Raw genomic sequence first — 23,775 nt, 5'->3', positions numbered from 1 at the left:
GCTCAATGCGGCTTACATGGGGCAATGGAGGGTTAAGTGACTTGCCCAGAGTCACAAGCTGCCTGTGCCTGAAGTGGGAATCGAACTCAGTTCCTCAGTTCCCCAGGACCAAAGTCCACCACCCTAACCACTAGGCCACTCCTCCACTTGGTTCAGTGTTCTCATTAGTCACTTTAAAAGCTTAGTGCATGCTGAGAGACATTTTGTGTGCATTAAGTACCATTTGGCCCACAGGCTGTGCTACGTAAGGTTTAGTAAAAGGGCCCCTTAAAGTTGTATTGGTTCCTTACATGTTTTGGAAGTGAAATGCAGGGGGTTTCAATAAGAATTGGCCCAGTGGCTCAGATCTAGGTAGATCCATAGTAAAGGCTATGTTTACTTTCCAAAACTCCACAGCTATTAATTATCAGGTAAAGCCACTTCGAGCAATCTTGGCTTGGAAAGGCACTAGACAAACTTTAAAATGTAGTCAAAATCATTAAAGATCAACTTTCAGCTCTTATCCTTACTTCAAAACTGGCTTTTCAAAATGTTTTATAGTGTTGTGCATAGAAAATGCTTTTGATATATTTTGTTTGACATTTCCAGACTTTTATCCAGTTTTTTTTTTGGACTTTCTTAAAAATGAGATTTATATTGTAATTTTCTGTTCATTAGAATGTTTCAGCACCTGTGAAGTCACGGGTTAGCATGTGTTAAATTGATTTAGGGCCTAGTAAATTTATTTTAGGGTGTGCTGCTGGATGCAGATTCGGAAGTGTTGAGTAGTTCTGCTTTTTAGGGCGTAAAAAGGTAAGACTCATTTATCAGTCCAACTTTAGTTGGCCTCCTACTTGTCTTTATCTCCACTGGAGACTGTCTTAGTTCCTCTTCCTGGTACCAGCTCCCCTACACCAATGTTTCTTAACCCAGTCCTCAGGTACACCCAGCCAGTTGGGTTTTCAAGATATCCACAATGACTATGCAGAAAGAGATTTGCACGCACTGCCTTCTATCTCAAGACTAGTCATTTTGATTCTCTTGAAAACCCAACTGGCTGGCTGTGCCCAGAGGACTGGGTTGAGAAACACTGACCTAGACCTTCAGCCTAAACTGGGGCAATGAAAGTGTACATATTAAATAATATCGCTGAAATAAGCTGGTGTTTTTAAAGGGTGTACAGACTTTGGAAAAAGTTCTCGCTTTGTTAAATAAATGCATTTACTTTGAGAAATAAAATCTGGAATTCAGTCCAACAAAATAGGGCAAAAAAAAAAAATATATATATATACTAGTAAAACATGCCCGTTTCTGGCGGAAATGAAACGGGTGCTAGCACGGTTTTCCTCCCGACCCCCCCCCACCCCACTCACCCCTTCGGCGTTGTGAAGACACTGACTGCCATTGTTGCGGACCTCGGCACGCCACCTTCAATCTGCTGAGTGGTTGGTTGTGAAGCCACTGACGCCATTGCTCCGCCCTCGACGTCATCACGTTTGACGCGAGGGCGGGGCCCCAACAGTGTTTTCGATGGCTTCACCACCACGAACCCTTCGAGCCGGAAGGAAGTGCCTGGAGGACCTGACAGTGACGTCGGTGTCCTCAGAATGTTGAGGGTGAGTTTTATTATATATATATAATATATATTCTATTGTCTGGGGTACTTGGGCTATTGAAGTTTTGGCTCCCAAGCCTTGGATTGAGTTTTGCTCTACATGTGAAGTTGCTATTAAGGTCCTTTAAGAATTGCAGTATTCTTCCTTCCCCCTCACAAGAAAACGCAAAGCACATTCTGAACTTTCTGTTTAAGAATAAGGCCTGGAGTGCAGGAGGTTGCTTAGGTTTGGCTTATGGCAGTGGTTCCCAAACCTGGTCCTGGAGGCACCCCCCCAGCCAGTCAGGTTTTCAGGATATCCACAATGAATATTCATGAGAGAGATTTGCACTCATTGGAGGCAGTACATGCAAGTCTCTCATGAATATTCATTGTGGATATCCTGAAAACCTGACTGGCCGGGGTGCCTCTAGGACCAGGTTTGGGAACCACTGGCTTGTGGCATAAGTCTGAGTTGCTGTGTCCTCATCCTTTCTCTGCTTATACTGTATTGTGGTTTGCTCTGTTCTAACTCCCTGTTCAGAGCATGCAGTACCCTCCTTGTTTGTTTATCTCAGATTTGAGGAAGCCCCCCAGGAGATGTTAGAGAAGTCAATAAGCACATTCCATAAATTTTTGTTTTAGCAAGAAAGGCAACACTTCTAGATGTGATTATTAAAGCTAATGGTTTTATTGGTGGTTGGCATTTTAAATGTATCTTAAAATCTTAATCAGGGATGTGCTTCAATGAGGCCACAAATAAATTCTTTGCCTTGGGACAGTTCTTCTGAGAGCCTTTGCCTTATGGCTCCCCGTAAGAAGTCAAAATCTTTATTTCCCAGCACTTTACTGAAGGCACACCTAAATGTTGGTTTCCAGACTGTTCATAATGCAAATGGTACTCCCAGTTTTCTTCTGGTTGACTTCACAGAGATGCAGAGTTACCCGGTTCTAGGCTATAGACTTTATGGGCTAGGCCTGGTTTTGAGCTTGCTTCCAAACCAGTGTGAGATTAGTAATGCCTGATCCTGCGCCAAGATGGAGTGGTCATTAGTCCAAGGTTGTCCCAAAATTTGCAGTCTGGAATCTGGGTAACCTCTGTTTTACTATTGCTGCCTAGTTGATTTTGGCTTCTGAGGCATCATATTGCATTCATGAAATATGCCCCAAATCTACTGTATACAAACAGTACAGTCACACCCAAACACGTTGAATGACAGTCCTGGACTGATACATGGTTCAGTGTACCTGCAATACAATTGGCTGAGAAAACGCTAATTAAATCAGCCTGGGAGCCCTGTGGAAGGGACATGGAGTTTCAGTTCTAGAAATCTAGCTTTAGCACTTAAGGAGCCTAGAAAATAATTTTAGGGTTTTAAAAATAAGATTTATAAGTTTCCAAAATATTCATTGCAATACTGCTTCTGTGGCAGTGCCTGAAATGGGTGGCTTATTTCATCAGGGTATAATTGCGGCTTCGTTTTCTGGGCATTATGCGGCAGGTAGTGTTGCTTTGGACATTTAGCGCTTTTACAAATGATCTTTTAAATTTTTAATAAGGTTTCTGCTTAGTGTTCAGTCAGACTTCTGAATTATTCTGTTAAGATTATGTACGACGCAGTCCCAGGATATATGGGTCGACCTGATCGATCTGCCAACCAGAAATAGAACCAGAGCATCACGCACCTACTTGAATCTCCACTACCCAAGCTGCAAAGGACTCGGATACAAATTAACCTATGCATCCAACTTCTCCTACATAGGCACACAATTGTGGAATGCACTTGCCAAAGACTGTGAAAACAATCTACGACCACCTAACCTTTAGGAGATCATTAAAGACCTACTTATTCAGAAAAGCATTCCCCACCGACCTAACTTAGATGCCTCAACCCTGCAACACAGCAAAACCATAGATTGTACTGGACATTATATATTCCTTCCTATTTTCTATCCCTATGTACCTGAAGGTACTATCCTTACCCGACCCTAATACCAAATTGTATTTGTTTCCATACCGATCGCCTGTACGGTATTATGTAAGCCACATTGAGCCTGCAAATAGGTGGGAAAATGTGGGATACAAATGTAACAAATCAGACAATAAGCGTGAGAAGATGCGGTGGGTTGGGCTGCTTTGTTTACTGTAGTAGAATCCGAGCCTTGACCACCAAAATAAATCCTGTGCAGTTTGGCACATCACCACAAGGTGTCTCTTTACATCCCTTTATTTGGTAAAACTTGCCTTCCTTCCTGATTCAGACAGCAGATAGCGAGGAGAAGAGACTAAAAAAAAATCCCTCAGGGAATGATCTGCAATTGGACTGGTGTGTTCCCCTTTTTTAATGTCAAAACATAGGTGAATACAAAATGAAAAGCTACATGCTTAACTGTGAATAAAGGGATAAATGCAGGAGGCTTTTTTTTTATTATTGGTATTATGCACTAGTGCACATCGGTACACAGTACTGGTACCTCTTTCACCAAGAAGCTAGGATGCAGCTTGACCTTTCCTTTCCCTTCTGGCTTCCAATTGTGGTGCTTTAGTCAGATGTGTGTGTGTTTTTTGTGCTACATAATGCAAGGTTCCACATTTAGGAGTCACCGAGCAAGAAAGGGATCTCTGCATTCTAGTTGATGATACGTTGAAACCCTCTTCTCAGTGCGCTGTGGCAGCTAAGAAAGCAAATAGAATGGTAGGTATTATTGGGGAAAGGAATGGAAAACCAAAAGTGAGGATGTTATGCCTTTTGTATCGGTCCATGGTGCGACCGCACCTTGAATATTGTGTTCAATTCTGGTCACCGTCTCTCAAAAAAGATATAGTGGAATTAGAAAAGGTACAGAGACAGGTGACGAAAATGATAAAGGGGATGGGACACCTTCCCTGTGAGGAAAGGCTGAAGCATGTAGGGCTCTTCACCTTGGAGAAAAGATGGCCGAGGGGAGATATGATAGAGATCTATAAAATGAGTGGAGTGAATCATTTGTTGACTTTTTTTCAAAAATACTAGGACTAGGGGGCGTGCGATGAAGCTATAAAGTAGTAAATTTAATACGAATAGGAGAAATGTTTTCTTCACGCAACGTGCAATTTAAACTGTGGAATTCATTGCCAGAGAATGTGGTAAAGACAGTTAGCTTAGCGGGGTTTTAAAAAGGTCTGGACAGCTACCTAAAGGAAAAGTCCATAGACCATTATTAAATTGACTTGGGGAAAATCCACTGCTTTATTTCTGGCATAAGCAGCATAAAATGTATTGAACTTTTGTGTGATCTTGCCAAGTATTTGTCCCCATGTCATTCTATAGTGGGGACTCGTATAATGCTTTTACTCATGCAAAGAGTTTATTCTCCATCCCTATGATTTTCAAAACTTGAAACATAAATCTGCTCTGTCAAAAGCTTTCTCAGCATCTACTGTCAGAAGCACTGAAGGAACATAGTGAAGGTGGGACTGGGGCGTGCTTAACACATGGGCGTCCTCGGCCGATAATGGAAAAAAGAAGGGCGTCCCTGACGAACACTTGGCTGACTTTACTTGGTCTTTTTTTTTTTTTTTTTTACGACCAAGCCACACAAATGTGCCCTAAATGACCAGATGACCACCGGAGGGAATTAGGGATGACCTCCCCCTACTCCCCCAGTAGTCACTAACCTCCTCCCACCCTAAATTGTTTTTTAAAATATTTTTTCCAGCCTCTATGCCAGCCTCAAATATCATACCCAGCTCCATGACAGCAGTATGCAGGTCCCTGGAGCAGTTTTAGCGGGTGCTGCAGTGCACTTCAAGCAGGCGGACCCAGGCCCATCCCCCCCTCCCACCTGTTAAACTTGTGGTGGTAAATGTGAGACCTCCAAAACCCACCACAAACCCACTGTACCCACATCTAGGTGCCCCCCTTCATCCCTAAGGGCTATGGTAGTGGTTTACAGTTGTGGGGAGTGGGTTTTGGTGGGGGTTGGGGGAGGCTCAGCACCCAAGTTAAGGGAGCTATGCACCTGGGAGCTTTTTCTGAAGTCCACTGCAGTGCCCCTAGGGTGCCCGGTTGGTGTCCTGGCATGTGAGAGGGGACCAGTGCACTATGAATGCTGGCTCCTCCCGTGACCAAATGGCTTGGATTTAGTTGTTTCTGAGATGGGCGTCCTCGGTTTCCATTATGGCCGAAAATTGGGGATGACCATCTCTAAGGTCGACCTAAATGTTGAGATTTGGGCGTCCCCAACCGTATTATCAAAACGAAAGATGGCTGCCCATCTTGTTTCGATAATACGGGTTTCCCCGCCCCTTCGCGGGGACATCCTGCGAGGACGCCCTCAGGAAAACTTGGGCGCCCCATTCGATTATGCCCCTCTGTGTAACTGCGTAAGTCTAAGTGCTTTGAAAATACGCCTCCATGTAACTTTGTGTTTTTTTGAAAATGAGCACCTTTTAATATTTTTGTAGTGTACTGATTTGCTTGCAACACTAGCCTCCTTCCTAATTGTTCACCTGCCATCAGGACTTACAGATTCTTAATCTGACTTTGAGTGAAAACCCCAGTGTTGTACGTGGCCTTTCGGTCTTCCATGCACTTCTCTACATCTGCACTGAGCTGCATTATCGTGGGTTTAAATGTGCTGGTATCCGAGCAAGACTATATGCATGGTTAGCTTGTGTGTAGAAGATTTTTTTTTTTTTTTTGCATTGTGCACTCATAAAATTGTGTGCTAAGGCAGAGTTATGTGTGCAAAACCTTACATACCTTGCTGCATTGGGCCACAGTGTGTTTGATGTGAGGTTCTGCAACTGAGTAGTTCTCTGTATAGAAAGCCATTGAGGTCAGCTTCCCTTTTTTTTCCAGTAGGAGGCACTTTGGTTCTGATGACCGGTGTAATATTTTCAGTGCAAACCAATTCAAGGCTCAGGTGATGCAATCCTACTTCACCTTCCTCCCCACCCCCACACTTAAAATCTACATATGGTATCTTTATTTATTTGTTGCATTTGTGTCCCACATTTTCCCACCTATTTGCAGGCTCAATGTGGCTTACATTATGCCGTAATGGCGATCGCCATTTCCGGAATGAGAAATACAGTTTATAGAAGATAAAGTGAGTTAGGTAATAAAAACAAGAATTGTGTGTTAACTGGAAAAGTGCCTGCACACATTGGACAGGGTAGAAGAACTCTTAAGAAAATATATCTTTGTTTTCTGTGGGTTAAAAATTCCTTTAGTTACCTGGAAGCTGTAATATTCAACGAAACTCATGTTTGTGATTTTTTTTTTTTTTTTTTGGTTCTAGGATACCCTACTCCTCCTCCTCCTCCACCTCCTGGCCCCCAGGGGCCACCGCAGATGAACTATCCTAGCACATACACCATCATCCAGCAGCCTGTCACCACCACTTCTGTGGTAGTGGTTGGGGGTTGTCCCGCATGCAGGTATGTGACTTCTTTTTGAAAGTTCTACAAAATGTGAAACCTGTATTTTTATTAATTTATTAAATAAATATATTCTGACCTGCTTTGAGAAGAATGTTTGTTCGCTAAAATATGAGCAGTGTCAGTAAGTGAAGCCATAGGGACTTGTGCAGTGGCAGGCAGCTGTAGGTTAAAGGGTTCTTTCATTAAACCCTGGTGGTATTTGCGTGTAGCCCACTTCACCTAATATTCCGCCAGTGTCGTTATGCTCATATTAGCTCTCTCCTCAAGTCACTTCACTGGCTTCCTATCCATTTCCGCATACAGTTCAAACTCCTCTTATTGACTTATAAGTGCATTCACTCTGCAGCTCCTCAGTACCTCTCCACTCTCATCTCTCCCTACATTCCTCCCCGGGAACTCCGTTCACTGGGTAAATCTCTCTCATCTGCACCCTTCTCCTCCACAGCTAACTCCAGACTCCGTTCCTTTTGTCTTGCTGCACCATATGCCTGGAATAGACTTCCTGAGCCGGTACATCAAGCTCCATCTCTGGCCGTCTTCAAATCTAAGCTAAAAGCCCACCTTTTTGATGCTGCTTTTAACTTCTAACCCTTATTCACTTGTTCAGAACCCTTATTTTATCATCCTCACTTTAATATTCCCTTATCTCTTATTTGTCCTGTTTCTGTCCTAATTAGATTGTAAGCTCTGTCGAGCAGGGACTGTCTCTTCATGTTCAAGTGTACAGCGCTGCGTACATCTAGTAGCGCTATAGAAATGATTAGTAGTAGTAGTCTTTGGGATTCCGGAATCTTGCTACTCTTTGATTTCTACACAGAATCTTGCTATTCTTTGGGATTCCGAAATCTTGCTACTCTGTGTCCTTGTCCCTTATTTGTCCTGTTTGTCTGTCCTAAGTAGATTGTAAGCTCTGTCGAGGAGGGACGGTCTCTTCATGTTCAAGTGTACAGCGCTGCGTACATCTAGTAGCACTATAGAAATGATTAGTAGTAGTAGCCCTTATGCCTTGAAAGTCAAAATCTGCTTTCTCCATCTGGAAGTCATTTTGTAAAAGGTTTCTCTTTTAGTATGGGGGATGCAAAAGCCCTTTTAGGGTTCATATGGGCAGAGAAGATTATGATTTGTGTAGTTATCCCCCTCTCCTTGGTAAAGGACACTGAAATGATTGTAAATTGTTTTATTACCATTCTGTAAACCACATTGGACCCTTATTTTAGGGATATACAAGAATCTTGTATATTTTATTGATATCGTCCCCCATCACTATGTTTTGGCCAGGCTGTAGTTGGTGTAATCAATAACTTGAGCAACTACAGGGTTGGGTTGATGACCCAGTGGCAGTGCTATTTTGTAGAGCATTCAGGGTTGATTCCTGGGGTCTGGCATTGACTCCTTGTGAGGCTACTCTGGAGTCTCTCATCATTGCTTTTGGGGGAGAGTTTTGGCCATTACTTGAGTTGACAATCTATTGACTGTCTTGGGCATACATATCTAGTTCTGCAGGGAATTATGTCCTTTGTCTCAGCAAAAAGACTGTTGCTGTATTGGCTGGGCTGGAAGTGCACATAAATGTGTAATTAAACGCTGGAATTTGTTGCCAGAGAATGTAGTAAAAGCAGTTAGCTTAGCGGGGTTTAAAAACAGTTTGGGTGGCTTCCTTAAAGAAAAGTCAATAGACCATTATTGAAATGGACTTGGGGAAAATCCACTGCTTATTTCTAGAATAAGCAGCATAAAATGTATTGTATTTTTTGGGATCTTGCTAGGTACTTGTGACCTGTATTGGCCACTGTTGGAAACAGGATGCTGGGCTTGATGGACCTTCGGTCTGTCCCAGTTTGGCAGTGCTTATGTACTTTAAGTAAATGCTTTGAAGCTTTGTAGGAAAGCTCATTGTGCCATAATGGTGGGAGCATAAGAGAAGGAAAAAGCTGCATACCAAGGAGGGTGGAGGTTGGGGGTATGTGCAGGTACATCATGACTCCCAGGTCCTGGACAGAAGCCAGAACGGCAACCAGATGGCTTTTATCTCCTGATGGATCTAAAAGCTAATCTCTGAAAACGTAGACTTTTATCTATCTTGAAATATTTATACACCAATTTTTCCCTCTGGTCAATAGCTTGGCCAATATGGTTTACAATGAATTTATAGTAATATAGTAAATGATGGCAGGTAGAGAGACCAGTTTGTCCTACAGTCACATCCATAATCAATTTATGATTGAACCATCGATTCCATAAAACTAAATCAAAATAGTCCATTGTTTGTATTTTGTGCCCTACCTAAGATAAAAGCCCCCCATAAAGGAGGAAAAGTGACCCCAGTAGTGTGTGGGGACTAAACATTTCAGAATAATCATTTACTTTAGATTCCTCCCCCCCCCCACCCACCCCTGTGTAAGCTAAAATTCCAGGCCCTCCAAGGAGCCATGTTTTTAGAGGGTCCGTGGATGAGAGGATGAGGAAATTGCATCCTCCATTAATCTTGGAGCAGGGGCACACCCTGAAGATTCGGGTAGGGTAATAGTCCCCTTTCCTCTTCTTTGATGCAGAAGTGACTAGGAAAGTGGAGGGGGCTGGATGAGCAGAATTTACACCACTACATGTGGTTTAAAAATTTTTTTACTTAAAAGCACTTAATATACTGCTCACCTAGGGCAAACCTTTTAGAGGTGTACAGCATAGTAACATAGTAAATGACGGCAGATAAAGACCTGTACGGCCCATCCAGTCTGGCCAACAAGATAAAAGTATCACATACCATATAAATGAGTTTATACGTATACCTGAGTTTGATTTGTCCTTTCCTTTCTCAAGGCACAGACAGTAGAAGTCTGCCCAGTACTGCTCTTGTACTAAAAGTTCTGAAGATTCTGGAATCCTAAAGAGTTACAAGATTCTGGAATCCCAATTAGTAGCAACATTCCATGTAGAACCCCAAAGAGTAACAAAGTAACATAGTAAATGACTGCAGATAAAGACCTGAACGGACCATTCCAGTCTGCCCAACAAGATAAACTCATTTTACATGGTATGTGATACTTTATATGTATACCTGAGTTTGATTTGTCTTTGCCTTTCTCAGGGCACAGACAGTAGAAGTCTGCCCAGTACTGTTCTTGTACTAAGTTCGGAAGCTAACATCGAAGCCCCTTAAATTTACACTCCAGCCCATCCCTTATCTATTCAGTCATGATCAGGGCGTAGACCTTAGAAGTCTGCCCAGCTCCCGTTTTGTTTCCCAATTACCGGCGTCACAACCCAATCTCTGCTAAGATTCCACGGAACGATTCCTTCTAAACAGGATTCCTTGGTGTTTATCCCACGCATGTTTGAATTCCATTACCGTTTTCATCTCCACCACCTCCCACGGCAGGTCATTCCACATATCCACCACCCTCTGCGTGAAAAAATACTTCCTGATATTAGTCCTGAGTCTGCCCCCGTTCAACCTGAATTCATGTCCTCTAGTTCTACCGCCTTCCTGTCTCCGGAAAAGGTTCGTTTGCGGATTAATACCTTTCAAATATTTGAACGTCTGTATCATATCATCCCTGTTTCTCCTTTCTCCAAAACATAAATTGCCTAAAACTCTACCAAGGTCCCTCTGGCATTGTCTGACAAAGCTTTAAAAAAACAAACAAATACAAACCCAGCAGCCTTTAGCATCCTACTTAAATCTTAAATATTTAATGTTTTGACTTTAATTTCTCTTGGCAGTTAATCCATAATAAAGGACTGATAATTGAAAGTGCTTTAGACCAGTGTTTCCCAATTCATTGTGGACGTCCTGAAAACCTGACTGGCAAGGGGTACTCCAAGACTGGACTTGGGGAAACACTGCTTTAGACCACATCCTTGCTAACCTATCAGAGAAACAGAGAAATGGTGGGTGATAAAGACCGTGTGACCTGTCCAGTCTGCTCATCCATACCAGCTATTAAGCTCTATGATTCCTTCCTCTCTGTCGGGGATCTTCTGTGCTTGTCCCATGCTTTCTTGACTTAAGATGCAATCTTCATTTCCAATACTTTTTACTGGTAGGCTGTTCCATGCATCTGTTACCCCTTTCTTTCCGGAATTATTTCCTTAGATTACCTCTTTTGTCTTCATTCCAGAGCTTCCTTTCAATTGAAAGTGGTTTTCCTCTTAATGCATTTATGCCGTGGAGTTATGGCATCTGCCATTCTTCCAGAGTGTACATATTGAGATCTTTGTCCTTGTATGCTTTATGACAAAAGACCATTGTAGGAGCTGTCTCTGGATTGACTCGATTCAGTTTGTCTCTTTGAAGGTGCAGTCTCCAGAATTTTACACAGTACTTCAGTCAGCTCACAGGAGACTTTTTTTTGAAACAGAGGCACCTTCCTACTTAAGCCAATCGGCGCCAAAAATTGCAATTAACAAAATAATTGACTGGCAATAATGAAAACTCACGCGCACAGCTGCCTCAGTGTATTCTGCAATGTGAGACGTGTGAATTCTAAGTCGCATAGTTGAAAAGGGGCCATGGGCATGGAATAGGCAGATTGTGGGCATTTCTCAAATCTATGCACGTTGTCATAGAATACACCTGGTCCGCATCTAATTTAGGCGTCGGGATTTACACCTGCTCAAAACAGAATAATCCATTTTGGTAGCATGGAATGTTGCTACTAATTGGGTTTCTGCTAGTACTTGTGACCTGGATTGGCCACTGTTGGAAGCAAGGTACTGGGCTAGATTGACTCAGTTTGGCTATTATGTTCCTAGCACTTTTATTTACACTCCTAATCATCAGTTCTCAGGGTCTTCTTCCCTGCTTCTTGGCGAGCTCCTTGCCCTCTTAAAACATTAATCCTTATTGAGCCCTGAGCTCATGGCTGACCCCAGACCAACAGCTGCATACATTTTTGGGATGAAGACAATAGGATGAAGTCCACATCTGTCATGAGGCCTGCTGATCAACCCCAGCCAATTGGAGCAATATAAGCAAATAAATTCAGCATGGGGTCTGTGAGCCAATGCACACTCATAAGCCCCCTTCTCTGGGGGGGGGGAGCACAAAATTGCTTTCTGGCCTTGTTATATTGATTTCACGGTCTTTCAGATTGCCAAGACCTGTCGTTTCTTTCTTTACAACATCCGTAAAATCCGCCCCTTTCTTTCCGAGCACTCTACCAAAACCCTCATTCACACCCTTGTCACCTCTCGTTTAGACTACTGCAATCTGCTTCTTGCTGGCCTCCCACTTAGTCACCTCTCCCCTCTCCGGTCTGTTCAAAACTCTGCTGCCCGTCTCGTCTTCCGCCAGGGTCGCTTTACTCATACTACCCCTCTCCTCAAGACCCTTCACTGGCTCCCTATCCGTTTTCGCATCCTGTTCAAACTTCTTCTACTAACCTATAAATGTACTCACTCTGCTGCTCCCCAGTATCTCTCCACACTCGTCCTTCCCGTGCACTCCGTTCCCTGGATAAATCCTTCTTATCTGTTCCCTTCTCCACTACTGCCAACTCCAGACTTCGCGCCTTCTGTCTCGCTGCACCCTACGCCTGGAATAAACTTCCTGAGCCCCTACGTCTTGCCCCATCCTTGGCCACTTTTAAATCTAGACTGAAAGCCCACCTCTTTAACATTGCTTTTGACTCGTAACCACTCGCCTCCACCTACCCTCCTCTCTTCCTTCCCGTTCACATTAATTGATTTGATTTGCTTACTTTATTTATTTTTTGTCTATTAGATTGTAAGCTCTTTGAGCAGGGACTGTCTTTCTTCTAGGTTTGTGCAGCGCTGCGTACACCTTGTAGCGCTATAGAAATGCTAAATAGTAGTAGTAGTTTTCAAATCACTCCAGACTAGAGACTTGCACGGGAATGGGGTTTGCGGGAATCCCGCGGAACCCGCAGGATTCCCGCGGGGACGGAAGCAGTTCTGCGGGGATCCCGTGGGGACGGAAGCAGTTCCTGTGGGGTTCCCGTGGAAGTGTATGCTGCACTTGCGCCAGCCTCTCACCTACCGAGTACCAAGTTCTTTGAGTGCTGTCTCCTCCTCCCTCCTGGCTTTAACAGCACAGATGTGGAAAGCCTCCATTAAGGAGGTGGTAGAGATACAAATGGTGACGAAATTCAAAAAGGCGTGGGATGAACACAGAGGATCTCTATTTAGAAAATGGAAGTTATAAAAAAACTTAAATGGCTGCATATGTGTGGATGTGTCGCGTGACACTTACATGGTGACTCTGGCTGTGATGAACTAGGGCTGATACTGGGAGACCTGTATGGTCTGTGTCTCATATATGGCAATCTGGTTTTGGATGGGCTGGAAAGGGTTTAGACAGCAACTTTAGTGGCTGGAACATGAGGACAGTTCTGGACAGACTTTTACGGTCTGTGTCCCGCAAATGAGAAGATGAATAGGCTGGAGTGGGCTTTGAGGGCAACTCCAGCAGTTGGGACATAAGGATAGGGCCAGGGGGACTTCTATGATCTATGTCCCAGAAACCCCACAGAAAGACCGTAATCAAGTATATAATATTACATTCATTGTTGATTTAATCATGAATTGATAATGATTGAGACTATTGGGCAGACTGGATGGATCGATCCAGTTTTTATCCTCGGTCATTTACTATGTTACTATTAATCCTCTCTGCTCCTGGGTTGATGCGCAGACCTCAGCTCTGACATAGGCACAAGCATCGGATGTCACCTGACCTACTGGCATATGCATTTGGTGCTCTCTTAGCACACAGTGCCAGTGAATCAGAGAAGTCTTATATGTATGTACCAGAGTGTTCCAACTTCCGTTCCTTCCTTGCCTGCAGTGCTGCGGCTCAAACCCAGAGACTGAGAGAGCTGACAGGAATTTTTTTTAATGTACCATTAAATTCTTGTGGGTGAAGACAGGTTAAATTCTTGCGGGGACGGGTAAGATTCCCCGTGGGGACGGGCGGGGATGGGTTAGATTCCCCGCGGGGATGGGTTAGATTCCCTATGGGGACGAATGGGGACGGGTTGGATTCCAGTGGGGACGGGTTGGATTTCTGTCCCCGTGCAACTCTCTACTCCAGACCCAGGAGCTGGCCTTGGTGAGAAGGATGATGGGCAGGGCATACTACTGGGGGGGGAGGGGGGGGGATGGGACTTCTTAGGTGGGATTTATACCAGTAGTTTCCTCTTATCTTTCCTTCTGCTCTCCTGAGGTGGATCTCTGCAGTTTTTATGTAGCAGATCTTTGAACACACTCCAATCTCAATGCCGATTCTGTTCCTGCTGTCACTCTAGTTAGTGAAATATAAACAGACCCACCAGGGTATTATAAAGAAGTGTAAAACCCTATGTCACCTAGCGGCCACCTGGATGATTTGTCCCCAGCACTGGTCAGGTCCGCCTGCACCTGGGCATGCCCTGTATGCAAACCAACCCTCCATCCCGTGCTCTAGGTTCCACTTGCCTCTAGGTGAGTCTCCCACCCACAAGTTATTCTCTGGTGATTTCTAGGATACAGTGGTCACACTTTCGAGGGTCCTACAGTTCCTAGAAAAGCACTCGCAGACCCAAAACACAAACTATCAGGATTCTTAGTCGGTCCAGGACAGCAGAACCAATAAACTAATAGATTTATTGTTACAGTAAAACAGTGAATGTTTGAAAAACCAGGTGAAAAAGTACAGCAAGCAATAACAGTTTTAATGTTGATTCTTGCTTTGGTTATCTATCTAACACTTGTTACTACCTGGGGAGTTTCAGGAATAACTGCTCACAAGTTCTGAACAGGGTCTTGGGACAGAGATTTTTCTCATCTGTTCCCCCAAGCTGAGACTAAAGAAAAATCTAGTACCTCCTGGCTCGATCTGAAGTCCAGGCCCCATCAGAGCCTAGAGTACCAATTTTGAAAGTATTTGGCCAGTGGTACTGCAAGTTCCTTTTTTCACAAGGCTAAATAGGGAAGGGGAAGGGGGGGGGGGGGGGGGGGGAAGTAATCTCTGTAACTGCTTTAAAAAACAAAAAAAATAGAAATGCCATCTGCTGGCCAATTAGGAGAAATACACTTCAGAAAATTATTACAATTAACAGGCTGGAAAACCCACGGTTTCATCGCATCCTCATCCTATATAATAATTTGCACCATGAACGTTCCATGAAGCTGCCTGGGCCCATGCCTCCATTCTGATTGGCTGTGCCTGGGACTGAAGCCTCGGATGACATCATCCAGAGAGCCCAAGCAACAGCAGTGCGGGCCCAGGCAGCTTCATCGAACATTCATGGAAAATAAAAGCTAAGAAAAGGAAATGACAAAAACAAACCGAGACTGCCGCCCTTTCGAATCTGCTGCACTCACTGAACGCCCTCCCGAACCAAGGCCCATCAACCCCCTCGCCACCTGCAGCTGCCACTGGTAATGCTGTCCGGCTGCTGCTTCTCCTGTTGAGCAGCAGCGGCCGCTATAAAAAGAAAAACCCAGCCCAAATCATTCGCGAATGCCCGAGTCTTAAAATGCAGTCTCTGCAGCTGCTCCTCCTCTCTCCTCCACGTCACTGCCCCTGGAGTAAGACCCCGGAGGAGCGCAGCGACGCGAGAGGAGGAAAGGCTGCAGAGGCTGCGCTTTAAGACTTAGGCATTTGCGAATGATTTGGGCTGGGTTTAAAAACATTTATCGCTTTTTTTTCCTTTTTGTAGCGGTGGCTGCTGCTCAACAAGAGAAGCAGCAGCAGCCGGACAGTGTTACCACTGGCAGCTGTGGGTGGCGAGGGGGTTTGATGCACCGGGGGGGGGGGGGGGGGGGGGAGGGTCGCTGGACATGGGTGGCCGCAGGGGGAGAGGAGGGTCGCTGGACATGGGTGGCCGCAGGGGGCGCAGTGGGGAGGGGGTCCTGAGACCAGAGAGGTGGGGGTGGGGGCTCTGTGAAAGGGGGTGGGGGCTTACACTCACTGTCTCTCACATACTCTCTCTCACACACTCCCTGTGTATCACACTCTATCTCTGTCACACACACTCTCTCTCAAACATACACATTCCGAGGAAAACCTTGCTAGCACCCATTTCATTTGTGTCAGAAATGGGCCTTTTTTTACTAGTACATACATATTTAGTAACATAACATAGTAGATGACAGCAGAAAAAGACCTGCACGGTCCATCTAGTCTGCCCAACAAGATAAACTCATATGTGCTACTTCTTGTGTATACCTTACCTTCATTTGTATCTGCCATTTTCAGGACACAGACCGTAGAAGTCTTGCCCAGAACTAGCCCCACCACCCAAACACCAACCCCGCCTCCCAATCTCGGTTAGTGCATTTCATATACCACTTCACATAGGCATACAGTGGTTAACAAGTACAATTTCATCCCACACTATGCCAAGAGGAGGTCCCGAGACCAGATTAAACTCCAAATACTCTTTCAACACTTTCCTACAGCCCTCCACCACCTCACCCTCCTGTAGCGCACACGTATTTGGCGTCCATTTCTTTTCCTTAATCTCCGACCTAATGGATGGCAGGATTACCCAGGCTGGAGCATGGTCTGATATTGTCATGCTACCTATTCCTGCTTTCGGGGCCCCCTTCCACCAAAGTGATGTCAAGGAATATGCAATCAATGCGGGAGTAAGAAGCATGCACTGGCGAATAATATAGTCTCTCTCTCTCTCTCTCTGGCCGGGTTCATGACTGCATTAAAGTCCAGAGAGCCCTGAACAAATGTGGCGAGAGCATTCTTCACCTTGGTGTAAAAGGCCCCCTGATGATCGTTTGGCGCATATACTGACGCCAGAGTTAGATCCACTTGGTCCAAAACAATACGCAAGAACAGAAAACGTCCTCCTGGGTCTCGCTTAATCGTCACTATTTGGGCGGCTACAGACGTGTGAAACAACATCGCCACTCCGCGTTTCTTGGACCCCTGAACAGAGGAGGCAAGAAAGGCTTTGGGATAACTAGGATGGGAGAGGAATCTTTCATGCACCCGGCGAAGGTGTGTCTCTTGCAAAAGGGACTATATGCAGCTTTAACTGCGATAACGCCTTAAAAAGCTTCTGCCGCTTCTGAGGCATGTTCAAGCCGTTAACATTATAAGATACAATCTTTAAGTCAGCACTCATTTCTGGGTATTTGTACAAGGTATCCCTAGAACTCTCGTGTAGAACCAACTCACTTCATGTGCCTCCCGGTCCAAGCATTGTTCCAAACCGAAACCCCTCCCTCCCCCCCCTATCTCACCCTTACCCCCAACACGAATACCAACCAGAAGACACACATCCCCTATGTGGGAAATGAGGAAGTAACCCACCATGACTCAGGCAACCCAGCCCCACAACCCTCCCGCCTCCCCTGCCCCTTGTCCTTGCTCACCCATCCACACTCCACTCATCAACAGAGCAATCGTCCCCCTCTGATCCCCCACCCTTCCACCCGCAACACAACGCCACACCATCCAACATTCCCATCCCCATTCTCCCCATTCAATCACATTGCAAGTACTTATAGAAGCCACAGTGCTAGAAGTAAAAAGTTAACCTCTAAACTTGTCAAACATTTGTAACCCCCTCCCAGCAAACCGCCTTTTCCCGCAGTTCTGACCATTGTCCCTCTAAACATCCACACAGGCAAAGTACCCTGAAATGAGAGTTCACTCTAGTCTTCCCCGAACATTATCAGGTCTCTTCTGCCACCACTCTTCTTTTCGGGTTGCTCCGTTTAGTTGTTTCAGGGACCTGCTGCCATCTTTGTAGTTTCGCTTTAGTGACGGGCGCCAGTGCACCCGGGGGTGTGCTCGAGGCCAACAGCCCTGCCGCATGCAGAGATGCCCAGGCTTCCGACAGCGAATGAACTCTGTACTTGGTTCCTTTTCAGCGCATAGTTTAGGGAAAACGGGAAGCCCCATCGGTATGGCATACGCTCTTTGATCAAAATGTCCAAAGCCGGCCTCATTTGGCGTCGCTGTTGCAGGGTATATTGCGAGAGGTCCTGCTACACAGTTTATTTTTGCTCCCCCATACTCTAGGTCCTGCGCCTTCCGGGCCCGGTTAAGTATCTGCTCCATGACCTCGTATTTATGGAACCGTGTGATTATATCTCGCGCCCTATTCTCCTGCCTCTGGCCAAGAGCTCTATGCGCTCTGTTCAGGTCGATCGCCGCCGCTTCAGTTTCAGACCCCATCAGGGCTGCGCACAAAGTTTTCACTATTAGAAATACATCCTTGGTCTCCCCGCCTTCAGGAACTCCCCGAAATCTGAGGTTATTCCTCCTGCCCCTATTCTCTAAATCGTCCAGCTTATACACCAGATCCACCAGATGCGTATTTTTCCTTTCCAGCGCTTGGATTTGTGCCTCATGTGAGCGCAGGGATTCATCATGCTAGTCAAGCTTTAGCTCTGCGTCCTCCACTCTGCCCCCCAGCTTCCGAAGGTTGGTGCTCAACACCTCCATGCAGTCCAGTATCTCCTCCTTGGACACTTTAATATCGTCCTGGATTCCGGATAGGAGTTGGCGAAGCTCCCTGGAAATACCTTTTTTGGTGGGGGGCCGCCGTGATTCCGCCAAAGATAGTGCAGAGTCGGACGGTGAGGCTCGCGCCGGAGGCTCGTTGCGCTTAGAGGTCCTACTCGTCCCGCTGCCCACCTGCTTCTCCGCATCTTTATTCCGCGCCGTAGACACTTTGCTCATGTTGGCTAATGATTCAATGAGTACGGGCGCAGCTTTTAATGCTTGCAAAAAAGCTGATGGCCACCGATTTTATAGCTTTTTACGGATGCAGGGAGCAGGAGCCAGAGAGCTAGGCTGCCATCTTAGACGGTGACGTCGCTTCCTCCCTCCCCACTTTATCCTTTTTAAGGATAATAGTGGGCCCTGATCCGTGGGAGGTCTGATTTTTAACAGCTGTAGTCTCATTTAGTAGAGAGAGACCTTTGAGCAGCATGTGTATACTTGCTGCCTGACTTCTAGGTCATATTTGGTTAAGCTGCTAATTAAACATCTATTTTTTTTTAGGGACTTGTCAGTAAATAAACTGCTAGTTCTTGCTAGGTTCTGTCTGCCTGTTGGACGGCAGCCAGTAGATTGTTTGAGCAGCCTATTGGAAGAGGTGGGCAAGATGGGTGCCAAGCTGCAGAAGGGAGGGAGGGTATCGGTGCTTCTTGCCGTCATGCCTGGCCACATCATCGGAGGCTGGGCCCCCCCTGAAGGTGCCATTTAGCCTAGCAATGGCCCTCTTTCTGAGTCATAGTGAGTGGGATGGAGAGGGGTCGATGGCCATAACCTGTTTCTGAAATGTGCAGAGTTGAAATATGTGAGAGAACAGACCCACTTGCAAACTTTCAGACGATCATTTTCAGGAGTGTAAAGAGGGTTCTCAACAGTCAGCCAGTCAGGTTTTCAGGATACTTATGCATGAGAGAGACTTGCAAGCAAATTTCATGTATATTCATTGTGGATATCCTGAAATAGTCTGACTGAGTGTATCCTGAAGGCTGGGTTGAGAAGCTCTGCTCTGATGAGATCAGCCAACCTTTCTTTTCAGAGTCCTGTTAAATCCGATGGCTCGTGAGCTTTTGTACGATTTCTGTGTAAGTTGAATGGAAACGGTCTTATTTTTTATTTATTTTTTTTCATACAAGATGGAAAACTCCTCAAAAGTTCAATTGCTATCAAAGTGCAAAGAAAGACATGAGGAGTGTTCCAATAAATCTGGTTTGATAGATGTAGGGTGCAGATGCTCTGAACTCCAGCACTGTACTGAACAGCGCCAGAGAAATACCGCAGGATCAGCGCAGAACATGCTAATGAGATGCAAATATAGGTACGTTCATAGTGTTGAGAGTTAGGGGCAGGATGGTGCCTGGCACATGCGCTCAAGAGTTATGCGTTAAGTTCATGCTCCCGAATACCAGAGGGGGAGGAGGGAAGGAGGCGGAAGGACTGCCGGCTTCCAGTAAGAGCAGCTGAAGGGGAATAAATCCGGCCCTTAAAAGTTAGCTGACTTGTCCCGTACGATCAGCTGTGCAGCAGTGCGATATGACGGAGAAATGATGATAAAAATACCTTTTAAAGATGTAGCTGCAAGATTTTCCATCAGCAGAGCATGATTGTGTCTTGGTAATCGGCTATTAAGAAGGTGTTCTGTTATGCTGTATGCTGGAGCCATCTTAGAGGCATGGCCTCTTCAGACATCTAAAGCCAACTCCGAGTTGGCGTTAAGGGTGCTCTTCATTGAGCGAGGGAATGCGAAATCGCCTTATTTAAATTGTATTTGCAAAGCTATTTGCAGTATGCTTCGGCGTGCTTGTTGTCCCTGTCCACCCCCCCCCCCCCACCCCCTGCGCCGGAGCCGTCCGCATTCTGTGGTGGCAAATTCGGGCACTAGTCTGGCGCTAATGGCCTGCAGTGCTGACATTGGCTTCTAAGCATCGAGGCCCAGGTGCTTTCACTTTGGCCCAGATGCTCAGAACTCTGGTGCTGGCACAGTGCAGAACAGCTCCATAATGCCCAGTGCTAATGAGATGCAAATATAGGCGCACTCATAGGATTGAGCATTAGGAAGTTTGACGGGAGGGTATGCACAGCTCTTAAGCGCATGCCCAGACTGCATCTAGGAGAAAAACCGCGGTGGGCCCCCCCACTCAACTCCCTCATACCTTGGAGGAGGAGGGAAGGAGTCCTATTTCTTCCTCCTGGGTGTGTCATCAAAATGGCAATGCCCTGCCCTGCATGTTGCATCTTGGGTTGCACTGGGCATGACCTAACATATAAGGGAAACCTTATTTGGTAGTTAGGAAGTATGAGGGGGTTGGGGGGGGGCCACCTGAGTGACCTTGGAGAGTATGAGGGGGTTGGGGGGGAGGCTCCTGGCCAGGGGTCCCACTGGACCACCGGGGTTTTAGTATTTGGGGGTCTGGGGTCCACCGGACCACTAGGGCTTTAGGTCTGAGGTAGAGAGGTCATCCCCTCACTATGGCTCGGCACAACCCTAACGCCAGCTCTGAGCTGACATAGGGTTTGCTGGGGGAGGAGCGCCTCTTTTGGTGTGCTGCCCGCAGAACATTTTGGGGAGGAATTTATTTATTTGTTACATTTTGTATCCCCCATTTTCCCACCTATTTGTAGGCTCAGTGTGGCTTACATAATACCGGAGAGGCCTTTGCAGGCGCTGGTGTGAAATACAGGGTGGTGGTGATGTGGTAAGATCAAGTTCATGTGGCACAGCCACATTAGGGAATCGGAGAACGGAAGAGTTGTGTTATGTCCATTACGTGCTTTAGTTTGGTTGTGTTGCAGAGATAAGGCATTTAAGTTGGATCGGTAGGGTATGCCTTTTTAAACAGGTTGGTTTTTAGTGATTTCCGGAAGTTTAGGTGGTCGTACGTCGTTTTCAAGGCTTTTGGTAATGCATTTGCATTCCTATTGTGCCCAGAGCCGGCAAGCTCAGTTTTTTTTTCCCCCCACACGTTCGTAGGCTCTGAGCATTTGGCATTAGCAAATGCAGGCACTACTCCAGCGCTAATGACCTGTATCACCTGCTTTTGCTTCTGAGCATCGGGGCCTTTGTGTTCACAATAAACAGTGAACAGTCATAAGTACTACTACTACTATTTGACATTTCTAAAGCGCTACTAGGGTTACGCAGCGCTGTACAATATAACATAGAAGGACAGTCCCTGCTCGAAGAGCTTACAATCTAATGGACAAATGTACAGACAATCAAGTAGTGGCAGTCAAATTGGGACAGTCTAAGGTTAGGTGCCGAAGGCAACATTGAAGAGGTGGGCTTTGAGCAAGGATTTGAAGATGGGTAGGGAGGGGGCTTGGCGTAGTGCCACAGGAAGTTGATTCCACGCATAGGGTGAGGCGAGGCAGAATGGGCGGAGCCTGGAGTTGGCGGTGGTGGAGAAGGGTACTGAGAGGAGGGATTTGTCCTGTGAGCGTCATTTGTCATGTATTTGCATAACCCTTCAGGTATGTCAAAGCAGAGTATGGAAAAAGTGTTGGGAGTAACAGGTCACAGAAAAACATTCCTGACTGTGAGGCTTATTTAGATTTAATAATTGATGGAGGAAAAAGACCTCAAAAGTCCTCGCTCGGCAGCAGCGGCTCTTCATAGACGCCAGTATTATCATTGGTCAAAAACCTCCATTTTTTTTAATGTAACTTTTTTTTAGTGATTTCTTATAATTCTTGTAGGTTTTTGAAATATACGTTCATACATCTTCTTCAGACCTTATTAAAGGAATAGTTTAAACATTTAAAGGCACTTAACTTTGGGTAGAAAGATAAGCTAAATAGTACGTTTCCTGCTTTTACACTGTATTTCAGCTCTCTGTAAGCTTGAGCCTGTCGCAATGCAGCGATGAGTAAATGTCTTTTAAAAGAGCTACTCTGTCTGCTCCCCACGCCACCGAAATTTACTGGGGATTGGAGAGGTGAGGGAGTTGGTGAGAGAGGTTTCTGCTGCTGGCTTCTAGATTTAATGACAATTTGAGGCCTGCCTTGCTCCTTTCTAGCAGGGCAGGGAAAGAGAGTGTGTTCATGATGAAGAATTTGGCTCTCTTGTACTTAAAGCAAGTAAGGAACTATATCCCCTTTTTGTTGGTTGTGTGTGTGTTGTTTTTTGCTATATAGCTTTTCTTTGACCCCGGCTAAGACTACTATTTTTTGATTTTTTTTTTGTTACATTTGTACCTCGCGCTTTCCCACTCATGGCAGGCTCACTGCGGCTTACATTGGGCAATGCAGGGTTAAGTGACTTGCCCAGAGCCACAAGGAGCTGCCTGTGCCTGAAGTGGGAATCGAACTCAGTTCCTCAGGACCAAAGTCCACTACCCTAACCACTAGGCCACTCCTCCACTGTTGCTACTATTTGAGATTCTACATGGAATGTTGCTATTCCACTAGCAACATTCCATGTAGAAGTTGGCCCTTGCAGATCACCAATGTGGCCGCGCTGGCTTCTGCTTCTGTGAGTCTGACGTCCTGCACGTACGTGCAGGACGTCAGACTCACAGAAACAGAAGCCTACGCAGCCTTCTACATGGAATGTTGCTAGTGGAATAGCAACATTCCATGTAGAATCTCCAATAGTAGCAACATTCCATGTAGAATCTCCAATAGTATCTATTTTATTTTTGTTACATTTGTACCCTGCACTTTCCCACTCATGGCAGGCTCAATGCGGCTTACATGGGGCAATGGAGGGTTAAGTGACTTGCCCAGAGTCACAAGGAGCTGCCTGTGCCTGAAGTGGGAATCGAACTCAGTTCCTCAGTTCCCCAGGAAAAGTCCACCACCCTAACCACTAGGCTTATGAAATGGAGAAGGGAGTTAATCAGATTTTATTTTCAACAGAAGACACTTCTCTGAGGTGAATCTTTTCCAGATGTGGCCTGGAGGAAGATGTTTTTATCTGGGAGAGATTTAAAAGTACGAGATGCTTGGAACTTCCTTCTTTCTCCTCTACTTAAAAGTGAATATTTAACAAAATGTTCATTTATAATTTAGCGCAGGACAACTTGAGCTTTGTAAAGGACTTTATAGTGGACCCTAGGTCAGAGGAAGAAGTTAGGTCTCTTCTGTTCCATCGTGTTATTTTGTGAATGGTTATGCATGCTTTCTCCCCCCCCCCCCCCCTCCCCTCCAAAGAGTTTCGCTGAATTGAGCTATAGAGTGTTTTGGTGTAACAATTTGGAGGAAAATTATAATATCCATTTTAACTCTGCAAGACATTGTAGTTCTTAACTTTTCCCCAGCATTTTGATTATGCCTTTATAACAGAAAACATAGAAGAATCCTTGCAAAAAT

The 23,775-nt window shown here is 45.5% G+C and overlaps 1 protein-coding gene across 1 annotated transcript in view; it reads left to right on the top strand.

Moving 5' to 3' along the window:
• The window catches only part of BRI3 (brain protein I3), a 37,642-nt gene that overhangs the window by 1,735 nt on the left and 12,132 nt on the right, over nt 1-23,775 (top strand). Inside the window, exon 2 of the mRNA XM_030211968.1 lies at nt 6,860-6,998. Coding sequence (XP_030067828.1) covers nt 6,860-6,998 — 139 coding nt within the window. The remainder of the gene's footprint in view (nt 1-6,859; nt 6,999-23,775) is intronic.

Source organism: Microcaecilia unicolor, chromosome 8 (assembly GCF_901765095.1).
Source record: "Microcaecilia unicolor chromosome 8, aMicUni1.1, whole genome shotgun sequence".
In the NCBI taxonomy this organism is placed as follows: domain Eukaryota; kingdom Metazoa; phylum Chordata; class Amphibia; order Gymnophiona; family Siphonopidae; genus Microcaecilia; species Microcaecilia unicolor.
Note: the sequence above shows the minus strand (reverse complement) of the source record. Positions and strands in the feature narration are given on the sequence as shown.